Source organism: Taudactylus pleione, unplaced genomic scaffold (genome assembly GCF_031769625.1).
Source record: "Taudactylus pleione unplaced genomic scaffold, aTauple2 ptg000108l, whole genome shotgun sequence".
NCBI classification, from domain to species: Eukaryota; Metazoa; Chordata; class Amphibia; order Anura; family Myobatrachidae; genus Taudactylus; species Taudactylus pleione.
The window spans coordinates 2,985,205-2,998,821 of record NW_028284510.1 but is presented as its reverse complement, the minus strand read 5'-3'; the positions used below and the strand labels follow the sequence as shown (position 1 = coordinate 2,998,821).

The 13,617-nt window shown below is 38.0% G+C and overlaps 1 protein-coding gene across 1 annotated transcript in view; it reads left to right on the top strand.

Annotated features, from left to right (window-relative positions):
• Nucleotides 1–827: 827 nt before the first annotated feature.
• LOC148525449 (uncharacterized) overlaps nucleotides 828–13,617 on the top strand; it is a 71,173-nt gene continuing 58,383 nt past the window's right edge. The window contains exon 1 of the mRNA XM_088470935.1: nucleotides 828–1,268. Within this exon, the coding sequence (XP_088327061.1) occupies nucleotides 828–1,268 (441 nt within the window). The remainder of the gene's footprint in view (nucleotides 1,269–13,617) is intronic.

Here is a 13,617-nt window from a genome sequence, read left to right as displayed (position 1 = left end):
TTATACCTCAGGAGGGGGTCTCTTTTTCAAGTTTCTCACCCCAGGATGGGGTCTCAAGTCTCTCACCCCAGGAGGGGTTTTCAAGTTTCATACCCCAGGAGGGGGTTACAAGTTTCATACCCCAGAAAGTGGTCTCCATTTTGAGTTTCATACCCCTGGAGGGGATTTAAATTCTTTCACCCCAGGAGGGGTTCTCAAGTTTTTAAACCCACATGACAGTTTCAAGTCTCTCTCCCCAAGGGGGAGATTCAAGTGTCCTACCCAAGGAGGTGGATCCAAGTTCCATTTCCTAGATGGGGATTTCAAGTGCTATTCCCCAGAAGGGGATTTCAAGTGTTATAACCCAGGAGGGGTTTTCAAGTTTTACACCCAAAGAAAGGGTTACAAGTTTCATACCCCAGGAGGGGACCTTCATTTTGAGTTTTATGCCGCAAGAGGGAGCCTTCATTTCAAATTTCATGCCCCTGGAGGGGGCCTTCATTTTGAGTTTCACAACCCAGGAGGGTGCCTTCATTTCGAGTTTCATACTCCAGGAGAGGGTTACGGTTTTGCTCCCTAGAATGAGGTTTCCATTTTGAGTCTCATAGACCAGGAGGGGTTTACAAGTGTTTTACTCCAGGAGGGGGTACCAAGTGCTATACCCCAGAATGTGATTCCAAGTGCCATTACCCAGGAGAGGGTTCCAAGTGTTATTCTTCAGGAGAAGTCTCCAGGGAGTTTATTGAAGGTCTAACATTTGTGATCATTGGGGTCTTGGGACTCATGGGAAAAAATAACTCAAGTAATTAATACAGTGTGTTGGGGGTAGAGTTGTTGAGAATATTAGCATGGAAACCAACTATCTCATCATGGGTCATGATAGTTATGAGTTTGAACAAAAGAGGGCAGAGAGTCTTGGTATCAAGGTCATAGATATGGATAGGTTGTTTGAAATAATGTACTCCCCAACCAGTGATGAATCATTTCCCAAGCATATTGTCAATGAGAATAATGAGTTATGTGACACTGATTCAAGTAAAGAACATCAATTAATGCCAATCATAACTTCTGTTCACCAATCTTTGAATTCTCAATGTAGTTCCATTTCTACTCCTGATGGTGATTCACCCATCCAGAACTCATCTGATGCTCCAATGCTCATTTTATTTGATGGAGATATGACACACTACGTTGTTTTGTTTGGACAGGTGGAAGTCCTTATGAGAACTATTCCAACATGTGGCATCACTTCTACAAACATTGTTAAATTTCTGCTTCAAGTTTCAGAGGTGAGGAGTGGAATTAGGCTAATGCCCTCATAGAGTCTGAAGATCCAATCCTTCAAGATATGGATGCTCAAAACAAATATAGGTTACAGCCACCTGTGCCCCAGGACTGCTGCTTAGTCCACACTCAGGAGCACCAATTCTCTGCAAATATACACCAATTTATGAGTGGTCCAAAAAAGCACAAAAGTGCTTATCCTTGATTGTTTTAACTCTTCTAATGTCTCAGAAGGAGAGAGGAACAAAATAATCCATTAAGTTCATGTGTCATTATTTCTATTTTTCCTCTATCAATGTCCCTGTATAAACTCACCTAGCAGTGGTGAGATGCATACACATAAAGGTTTCTTTAGTTCCTCTCTAGTTAGATAGACCTCTGCTTACATAAGGGTATACACATAGACCAATGTATCCCCCTTAGTTGAATGCTCACCTTGGAACAGGTGTAAACGTACACCAAAAGGTTTCTTTACACTGGTTATGGATCCCTCCTCCTCAGACCCATAAAAATCGAGATACTCAATATTCAAAAAAGGCTATTTAGTCCAATAATGGAAATTTATTCCAAAAAGTTAAAAATCACAATAAATATAGTTTCCATGCAATAAAAATAGTTATATAATCTCCCATAAAAAGAGGATAAAAGTCCCCAAACTGGACCACAACAGATAGGAATTCAGAGCAAACACTCCCTCTGCTCACCCGGTATAAGTGGAGAAAGATTGAAAGAATAGAAAGAATAAAAACCAGATTCCACAACTGCCATTAAGTCCCTTCAACAGCAATGCGTTTCTGACATATGTCCTTCCTCAGGGTGTACTTAGGGTATGTCTGATGGGGCTTTATATACCCATCTTAATCACTAAGGGGTTGGGTCTAATTACTCCCTCATCCAAGAGCAATGGAAAACCAAGTTATGGTCCCAAAATCAGGTCCCCCATTTACATTTATATTATGCAATACCTGATAACACTGCCCTCTAAAAAAATGTATTAACCACAAAAATCACATATACATACATAAACAATCCCTCCAACCTACACAATGTTCATGATAAAACACATTAATCACATGTCAATCCAGTCCATGTCTTCATATTGCTGTATCTCCATTTGGCGCTTGTTTGGATTTGATGTTAATCCTCATTCTCCATATGCGTGGTTCCAGTGACGACTTCCGGGAGTGAAGAGAGACAACATCCGGTTTTTGACACGCAAGCCAGAACTAGCTACACTCGTGGTGGAAAGCACATCGTGATTTGATGGAGACCACCATAGGGATTCATTATAGATAATCCATTGCGCAATTTTAAATTCTTTTTTAGCGATCTTATCATCATTCCATAAAGTATATATATATATATTTATATATATATATATATATATATATACATACATATGTAGAAGGAATATGAACAGTATTAGTGATCACACCAACAAATTATAGACCCATTAATACTTGGGTCAGACATAAAATGTTTTTGTTTAGACTGATCCATATAAACACAAAAAACAGATAAAATCAATAATAACACATCTATAAAATGGTGTTGTACATCTCAAGTTTCAGAAGGGGAGGAAATCAAAAGATAACATAAAGGGGTGTCCATCCATCATCATATTATAACACATTCCCATTTTTGTTTCACATTCTGTATATTTCACAGAAACCATTTCATTTCGCCTCTAGGGACTTGTGTTTTTAGCAGGAACATAGCTTGCATTTCCATTTTTGCGAGCCTAATATCTCTATCATTTGTCCTCCAGTGTGGTTCAGCCACTTGTATTCCACAAAACGACACCAGATGTTTAACATCACACTGGTGTACATTTTTGAAATGCAATGAGACATTACGAGTCTCTAATCCTTTCTTTATATTTCTGACATGTTCTGAGAGTATTTCTTTTAATGCACTCATGGTCTTACCCACATACTGACTGCCATACGAGCACTCTAATATGTATATGCAATATTTAGTATTACAAATAATGAAGTCATTAATTTCATATCTATTCTTAGTTTGTGTGGATGTGTATTGTGTAATTTTTGATACTTCGCTCTTACATAACCTACACATACTACACATCCCACACCTATAGAACCCCTTAGATTTAATCCTGGGGGCACCCTTGGGTATTGAGGTGGCACTCCGTACTATATAGTCCTTAATATTGTGAGCTTTTTTTATACACAAACTTAGGATATTTATCTAATATAGTTCGCAGTGTAGGGTCCTTTGTTAAGATGCCACAGTGCTTATTTATAATGTCTTCGATCTGCTTATGATGATTGTTATATTTAGTAATAAAAGGTATTTCTAATCCCCTTGATTTGGGTTTATGGATTCTTTCATTATGGATGATTCCTATCCTATTGATATTACCTCCCTTTTCTTCAGCATTATTAACAATTTGGGTATCATACCCCTTTGATGTAAATTGTTCTTTCAAAAAACTTGCTTGTTCCTTATAGACTTCCATATCTGTGCAATTTTGCCTAATTCTTTGAAATTGGCTGTTAGGAATGCTTTTAAGCCAGTTATAATGATGAATGCTAGTGAAGTCTATAAAGGAGTTACAATCAGTGCTCTTGATGAAATTCCTTGTTTTAATACACTCATCCTCCACATATATAGAGAGGTCGAGAAAATCTACTGAAACCACTTATTTTAAAGGTCAGTACAATATCCAGGGCATTATTATTTAGATGTTTACAGAAATCCTCCAAATAGGTCTGGTCACCATCCTAAATGAACAGGATATCGTCAATATATCTCCGCCATGTCACCAGGCTACCCCCAAACATATGGCAACTCCAAACCATACTGGCCTCCCACCAAACCATACTGGCCTCGCACCATGCCATAAATATATTGGCATAGCTTGGGGCTAGCCTGGTACCCATGGTGGTTCCCATTAGTTGTAGATAAAATGTCTCCAAACCAGAAAAAAATATTTTGTAAGATTAATGCAATTCCCTCTAATATAAAGTTTTTAGAATCTTCTCTTATCCTTTCCTCCTCTTTGAAGAATTTTACAGCATTAAGGCCTGCTTGATGATTAATTATTGTATAGAGATAGGTTGCAACAGCTGATGTAACCTCTCTATACAATAATTATTCATCAAGCAGGCCTTAATGAAGTAAAATTATCTACAACGGGCACCGCCATGGGAACCAGGCTAGCCCCAAGCTATGCCAATTTATTTATGCCATGGTGTCAGGCCAGTAGGGCTTGGAGTGGCCATATGTTTGGGGATAGCCCGGTGACATGCAGGATAAATATTGACAATATCCTGTTCATTTGGGATGGTGACCAGACTTCTTTGGAGGATTTCTGTAAACATCTAAATAATAATGCCCTGGATATTGTACTGACCTTTAAAATTGTGAGGTTTCAGTAGATTTTCTCGACCTCTCTATATATGTGGAGGGTGAGTTTATTAAAACAAGGAATTTCATCAAGAGCACTGATTGTAACTCCTTTATAGACTTCTCTAGCAATCACCATTATAACTGACTTAAAAGCATTCCTAACAGCCAATTTCAAAGAATTAGGTGAAATTGCACAGATATGGAAGTCTATAAGGAACAAGCATGTTTTTTGAAAGAACAATTTACATCAAAGAGGTATGGTGCCCAAATTGTTAATAATGCTGAAGAAAAGGGAGGTAATATTGATAGGATAGGAATTATCCATAATGAAAGAATCCATAAACACAAATCAAGAGGATTAGAAATACATTTTATTACTAAATATAACAATCATCATAAGCAGATCTAAGGCATTATAAATAAGCACTGGGGCATCTTAACAAATGACCCTACACTGCAAACTATATTAGAGAAATGTCCTAAGTTTGTGTATAAAATGCTCGCAATATTAAGGACTATATAGTACGGAGTGCCACCTCAATACCCAAGGGTGCCCCCAGGATTAAGTCTAAGGGGTTCTATAGGTGTGGGATGTGTTGTATGTGTAGAGTATGTAAGAGCGAAGTATCAAAAATTACACAATACACATCCACACAAACTAAGAATAGATATGAAATGAATGACTTTGTTACTTGTAATATTAAATATTGCATATACATTTTAGAGTGCTCGTGTGGCAGTCAGTATGTGGGTAAGACCATGAGAACATTAAAAGAAAGACTCTCAGAATATGTCAGAAATATAAAGAAAGGATTAGAGACTCATAATGTCTTGTTGCATTTCAAAAATGTACACCAGTGTGATGTTAAACATCTGGTGTCGTTTTGTGGAATACAAGTGGCTGAACCACACTGGAGGACAAATGATAGAGATATTAGGCTCACAAAATGGAAATGCAAACTATGTTCCTGCTAAAAACACAAGCCCCTAGAGGCTTGAACGTTGATTTCAAAATTAAATGGTTTCTGTAAAATATACAGAATGTGAAACAAAAATGGGAATGTGTTATAATATGATGATGGATGGACACCCCTTTATGTTATCTTTTGATTTCCTCCCCTTTCTGAAACTTGAAATGTACAACACCATTTTATAGATGTATTATTATTGATTTTATCCGTTTTCTGTGTTTATATGGGTCAGTCTAAACAAAAACTTTTTATGTCTGACCTAAGTATTAATGGGTTTATTATTTGTTGGCATTATCACTAATACTGTTCATATTCCTTCTTACATACATATATATATATATATATATATATTTATATACTATATGGATTGATGAGAGGATCACTAAAAAGGAAGTTAAAATTGCACAATGGATTATCTATAATGAATCCCTGTGGTGGTCTCCGGCAAATCCCGATGTGCATTCCACCACAAGTGTAGCTAGTTCTGGCTTGCGTGTCAAAGACCGGATGTTGTCTCTCTTCATTCCTGGAAGTCGTCACTGAAACCACGCGTATGGAGAATGAGGATTAACATCAAATCCAAACAAGCGCCAAATGGAGATACAGCAATATGAAGACATGGACTGGATTGACATGTGATTAATGTGTTTTATCATGAACATTGTGTATGTTGGAGGGATTGTTAATGTATGTATATGTGATTTTTGTGGTTAATACATTTTTTTAGAGGGCAGTGTTATCAGGTATTGCATAATATAAATGGAAATGGGGACATGATTTTGGGTCCATAAACGGGTTTTACATTGCTCTTGGATGAGGGAGTAATTAGACCCAACCCCTTAGTGATTAAGATGGGTATACAAAGCCCCATCAGACATACCCTAAGTACACCCTCAGGAAGGACATATGTCAGAAACACGTTGGTGTTGAAGGGACTTAATGGCAGTTGTGGAATCTGGTTTTATTCTATCTACTCCAGGCAATCTTTCTCCACTTATACCGGGTGAGCGGAGGGAGTGTTTGCTCTGAATTCCTATCTGCTGTGGTCCAGTTTGAGGACTTTTATCCTCTTTTTATGGGAGATTATTTAACTATTTTTATTGCATGGAAAACTATATTTATTGTGATTTTTAACTTTTTGGAATAAATATCCATTATTTTACTAAATTGTCTTTTTTGAATATTGAGTATCTCGATTTTTATGGGTCTGAGGATGAGGGTTCCATGCCCAGTGTAAACAAACCTTTTGGTGTAAGTTTACACCTGTTCCCAGGTGAGCATTCAACTAAGGGGGAGATACATTGGTCTATGTGTATACCCTTATGTAAGCAGAGGTCTATCTAACTAGAGAGGAACTAAAGAAACCTTTATGTGTATGTGTCTCACCGCTGCTAGGTGAGTTTATACAGGGACATTGATAGAGGAAAAATAGAAATAACGACATATGAACTTATTGGATTATTTTGTTCTTCTTTCCTTTTGAGACATTAGAAGAGTTAAAACAATCAAAGATAAGAACATTTGTGCTTTTTGGACCACTCATAAATTGGAAGATATGGATGCTGTCAATTCGGCTGTATTTGGAAAATTTGCTCCTAAAAATCTGCCCATTAACACTTTCTTTGGTGTAAGTTCTAGCTCTGGACCTTCGGATAAGCCTACTACTGGTTTCTCCACAAAATCTACACATCCAGAAATAAAGCTCTGGTGCACCAAATGATATGGTACAAGATCAACCTCTCTGAAAGGGGAAAAAGATTCAAATAACTGTTAGAAATCAACAACCTGATACCATCAGAATTGGCTATGCTTCACTCCGTTCATCTTCAAAATCCTCTGATTTTCAATTCCATATTAAGTCTTCCTTTCTTTCTTTGGACCTGGATTCTGATTCGGATTTCAATCCTGTGCATGATAATAGTCCTTTCCCTGAAGACCATTTGTTATTTCAATCTATTATTCTTACTTGTGTATTTCCCCAAGAATTACAAGAAAGAACTGTTATTTCTGTGCTAGATACCAATTTAAGATTTGAAAATCTACAGTTCCTCATAATAAGTCTTTATGTGCATCATTTCTTGAAGATACCCCTTTTAAGGCATTACCAAAGACTTTGTGGATGATATAAGTCCCATCTGCAGTGAAGATGAATGGTCTACAGACCCTGAGTATAAGAGTAATTTTTTGGGATACGAAAGTTGGGAAGATGTCCGAAAACATTTTTTTATTGGTGTCTCAAATTTTTGAGTTTTTGAAGATATCTGACTGGCTCAATCAAGATTTTAGAAAGTTTTTAAAGTTTTTCTAGTGTCTCAAGTTTCATGTTTTTTGGAAGCTTTCTTGTATTTCTCTAATTTTTTTCTGGAACAAAATTTTTTGTGCACATTTTTTGTAGTCCTCCCAGAAAAGGGGGAGTACTGTCAGGATGCAGACTGGGATTGCCCGCTACTTACCTTCATGCCAGTATCCTTGGGCTTAGGTGTTTGCTGGGAGTGGAGGTGAGTGGTATTTGATTATTTTGCCTGGGGTCTGCTAGGGCTTATGTGTTTGCATCCTGGTTTCTGGGGTGCCAGGCATGGGCACAGCAATATTGGTCCATATCAGTTCTGTGGTCACTCAGCTGATACTCTGATCAAGTGACCAGCTACCCAAGGGTATTTTAGTCTGACTCCAGGAACAGGTAACTGCAGCTCAACTTCACTGTACCAGTGACTGTGATACTCACCAGTGTTGCTCTATGTTATTCCCTTCAGAGTGTTGCTTCCACCTATTCACAGTTTTCCAAGGTAACCTGTATTAGTTTCCATGCTAATTCTCAGTCTGAGACTTTAGCTCTCTCTCAGAACTCCAGTGTCTTATATTATTTTTCCTGTGTGTGTTGTAGTGTGGTGCTCATCTCTATTGCAGCTTCCCTGTTTTACTGAGGTGTCAGGTTTCCTACTAATTACTAGTTAGCTCTCAGCTAGACATCTAGCAATTCCCAGTACATGCCTGTGTCTGCATCTCTCTGTGTTTCTCTGTGCAAATCAGCACCTGAATCTCTAGCAATTCCCAGTACATTTTCCTGTGTTTTCAAGCAAGCCTATGACTAGGATCTCTAACATTCTGAAGTGCATCTCCAGTATCCAATTATTCAGTGAATCCCCAGTGTTCAAGTATTTAATTCATCTCTAAAGTAGTAATCAAGTATCATCTCAACTCCTGTGTTCAAGTATTCATATCAACTCCTGTGTTCAAGTAGCATCTCAACTCCTGTGTTCAAGTATTATCTCAACTCCTGTGTTCATGTAGCATCTCAACTCCTGTATTCAAGTATTCACTTAATCTCTTGTGTTCAGATGTTCATGCTAATATAGTCCTGCTAATATAGTTTCTGCTACTCTCAGGTACCTGTCCAGAGGGCCACAACCTGCCCACTTGGTGCAGCAAAACCCAAATCCCAAGTGGGGGGTCACTGGTGAAGACAACCAAGTGGGTTACACTCAGCACCTCTGGCCAGGTCTAGCCAAACCTGGGTTTGGCCGCAATAGGGAGACCTAGTGATTGGCACTTGCCTAGTTGTTCCCTAGCCACCCTAAAGCCCTGGCTTTTACCCTCACCTGAGGATTTCACATATGGATTGTGACACATACACTGACCACTAGAGCATGTGGTACTTGTACATCTGTGTGTGACTCAATCTCAAATCTGTTTAAATAGGGATCAGATATACAGTATGTGCCCACTGCTATTTCTCCCATTACATTCCATTGTGTTTAATCTGTAACTTTGTACTTGGGTAATAGCAATTTTTGTGCAAGGAAAGTCACAGCCTTGTGTCCCTTGTACACTGTGAGCAGGTATTCATAGCAGTTGTGATTCATCTAAAACACAAAATTTACAAATAGATTTGCTTTGCTACTAGTGCTGAAGCATTTCAATTGCACTTAACATCCTCAGCCACATGGAACAAAGAAGCTAGACATTAGATGACACATATGTATCTCCTCTGGCTTTATTTTCCATAACTTGCACTCCAGTTCCTGTAGTGTAGTTGTACTATTTCTTTTTTTCAGAACACTCTTCATTTGTACTGTCGTTACTGCATTCTCTATTTGATAGTTGAATTTAATGTTATTTTTAGTTTTATATAGCCTCCCAAATGAATGAGAAAAGAACAAACTGCCTCCCGCTGTTCCTTTTGTAAAGAAGAAGCACCCTGGTGTGTCGGTTTCCCTTCTGGGGATAATATATTTTAGAGTCAGTGTATGCCACACCTCTGTATATGTGTAGTGCATCAGAAAGGAGTTAATACAGGGGCATATCTATTATGGGTGCAGGGGCCCATGTGCACCCATTTTTTAAATACTTACCTCTCCAGAGTCTCGCTTTGGTGGTACCATCCCTCTACTAATCACCTTGAAAATCGCTGCCATGGCCATTTTCCTGGCATTTTTCTCAGTTGCAGTGAGGTGATCATTGGGAAAATGGTGCACAGAAGACTATGGCATACAGTAGCACTAGTCTACTCTAATGCTCGAACTCTGCTGCACTAAGTGCACTACTGGCAGCCGGGTGGAGAGGAAAGGGCCCTGGAGACTGCACGTGGGCCCCCTCTTCTCGTAATACACCCCTGGATTAACACTTTATTAAAAAATAAATGAGCGCTAAAGTGTATGTACTGTATGTACATGTGAAATATAGGAATATAGGCACAAAAACACACTTTGAAAATATTTTTGTTAAAGGTTAAAATTCAACCTTGAACTGGTACTTAGAAATTTCACTCAGATTCAGATATATAATGTAATATAGAAGCCGTAAAATTTTGCAAATATATACAGAAACAAATCAACTGTCATAAAGACCTTACTTTCATGGTGATTTCAAGTTTTCAATTTCAGTTGTTTCAAGGACATGAAATAAAAATTAATACATATCCATCATACATAGTGTATGATGTTAAAACTCCATAACATTTTTAAAACCTTAGAAGGCAGAATATGTAGACACCTCTTTTGTATTGAATGGTACACCAGCTCTCATTGACTTAGTAGGATAGATATAAGTCTGGTCTGACAGATGGGAACATATATGGTGAAGATATAAGAAGAAGCATATGCATTGCATGCTTCTACATACGGTAGCATGAAAACAAACATTCAATAAAAATTATTTATGCAACTTTTTCTTCAAAGATCAATACAATTCAGGCCTAGAGTTCACCACCACCACAAGTACAGAAAAACTTATATTTCTATATCTTATCATTTTTGTGAACTCTAATGTATTAAAAACCAAGACATATAAAATGCCTAAAAAATGTCAAAATATAACAGGTATCCAAATAAGTAAGATAAAAATAAACTGCACAGATGAAGACACATTTAATTTTCACAAAGTAAGGAATTGAAATAAAAATTCATAAAAAAGCGTACAAAGAGAAACCTACAAGAGCAAATAGACAAAATAAGAAAAATGGATAGAATGGACCTTATCCAATAAAAGCCACACAACATGTAAAATGAAGAATCCCTATTGGCTTTCACCCCACAATTCAATGGCAATCACAGAATTGCTGACGAAATAATCAAGAAAAATTGGCACATCCTCCATCTAGATGAGGACCTAACAAAAATCATAATGCCCAAACCAAAATTAATTTATAGGAGAGCAAACAACTTAAAGAAAAAACTCACAAAAAACAACATTCAGTTGAAAATGCACAGTTACAGAACGGGAACCAAGGGTACCACTATTGCTTAAACTGCAAATTTTGGAAAAACAACAAAGAAAGAAGAATAAAGCCCATTGAGGAGTTTGAATCAAATCATACAAAAAATAAATTCAAAATAAAAGAACTAATAACACGGAGGGGGCCATATATATCCTACAATGTCCATGTGGACAATAATACATTGGGCAGAAAGACAGAAAGAAATTCCACACTGTAGAGAAGACATGGTGACTGTCTTGAAAATAATAGAGACAGAATGGATATAGACCCTAAACATTTTAAAACCACACAATCTGAATATAGACATTGAATTAAATGCAATTTTAATATAACAGTCACATTATACAAACAACAAAAATTAGGAATAGAAAAACACTTTTAAAAAACTATATTTTTATTCCATTCTATACTAATGGGTATTCTAACATGAGCTGCCCTCTGCTGGAGACCAGTAGCGCTGCAGAAGAAGCTAAGTGACATCATAATCAGCTACCACATCCAGGCGCACTATCCACAGCCATGGAGAACCAGCTGGTAGTACGTCTCCTGCCTACCCCAATCACCAGAGGTAAAGGTAGGGAAAGCTAGTCACTGATACCTACAGTTAACATCCACCAATGGCACCAGACTTCATAGCACTGCTAAAGTTTCCAGCTTCCCCATATATGCACTAAAGAGCATAGACAATACATTGTATTTGACTCTGAGTGAATTTTAATGTATCAATTCAAGTTTGCGTTTTAATCTTTAGCAAAGACAGTTTTTAAAGTGTGTTTTTGTGCCTATATTTTACATATACCTTTAAAATGTTATAGCGCTTATTTATTTTTACCACAATAATAGATTTCCGTTACTCTCATTAAACACATACTTGGTGGCTTAGTGCATGGTTGTCCCCTGTCATGGCCCAGGTTCAGGTCCTGTGATCCGTAGTGTGAAAAGCTATTGGTGTTGTCAGGGCCGGATTAAGGGAGTCATGGGCCTGGAGCTGAAAATGATGAAGAGCTTATTGTGAGGAGAGGAGGAGGTATGACCAGAGCTGTATGGGTGTGGTCAGTGCCAAGTGGGTGTGTACACTCCTATACTATCAGCCATAATGCTTACCTATAGTACATATGAATTAAATATAAAAAATGCATCATTTTAATATCTAAAGCATTTGTTTCTTAAATCTTGTGGCATGATGTAAGTTCTAAAAAAAAAAGCTACTTCTATATCCTGAACTAGAAAATACAGTAAATAGTAAAATATCAGATGATATTTGTTTATAGATTTTAAAGAAAAAATATGTGCAATATGTAAGAAGCCTATAAGGGGCTGGCTATCTCTCTAAGGCTTTTGTGGGTATGTAGTCAGGAAGCTGACCATCGAAATGCCGACCGCTGGCTTCCCAACTGTCAAATCCAGACAGGGGTCTAATGATAGGCATCAAAAGCCCAATGTCTATCATTATCCCTACGCTGGGAGCACAATGCCCAGCATACCGAATGATGGTAAGCTGGGCGGCGGGCGCAGACAGCCTTAGGGGGGGATGGTTAGATTAGGGAACACCAGGGTGGATTTAGGGTTAGGCACCACCCCAGGAGGGTTAGGGTTAGGCTAGGGGAAGGTGGAGTTAGGCACCACGGGGGGAGGTTAGGATCAGGCACCCCCCTGGGAAGGTTAAGTCTAGGCTGTGGTGAGGGGGGAGAGGTTTAGGCACTTACAGGGGGGAGGTTAGGGTTAGACACTATGAGGGAGGATAGGGTTAGGCACCCCTAAAGGAGCTTTAGGGTTAGTTAATTTACTTACCCTGTCGGGATCTTCAATTCTGGTCTTCTGGCATCGGGATTTAAACTGCCAGACTTACGTCCGGTGGTAAATCATACTGATTCCTTTTTGTGTCTAAAAATATCTGAAACCTCCATAGAATCTATTGTATGACAGATTCTTATTAAAACGGTGTTTGGCCCATGAGGTAAAATACTGTAATGTATATGTGGCTCCTTCCATATAAACACTGTGGTGCCATATACTCTAACCGCTTTACTTCTAAGGGTGACTGGCAGAACATAGTAAGAAAAAATATTTTATTGTTTCAAACAGGTGGGAAGGTATGTCCCACTCCCACATATTCCTGAATTTTCTATGACCAAAGCATGGGGAAAAAGGGATAGGTGCAAAAGCATTTCTTGAACTTCCAGTTATTGCTTTTTATTTTTTATATTTTAGCCTCCATACTTTTATACAGTTATTAGGGAGTGTAATATAATTAGAATTTGTAGTATTTTTTTAAGCACTGATTTTTTTCAC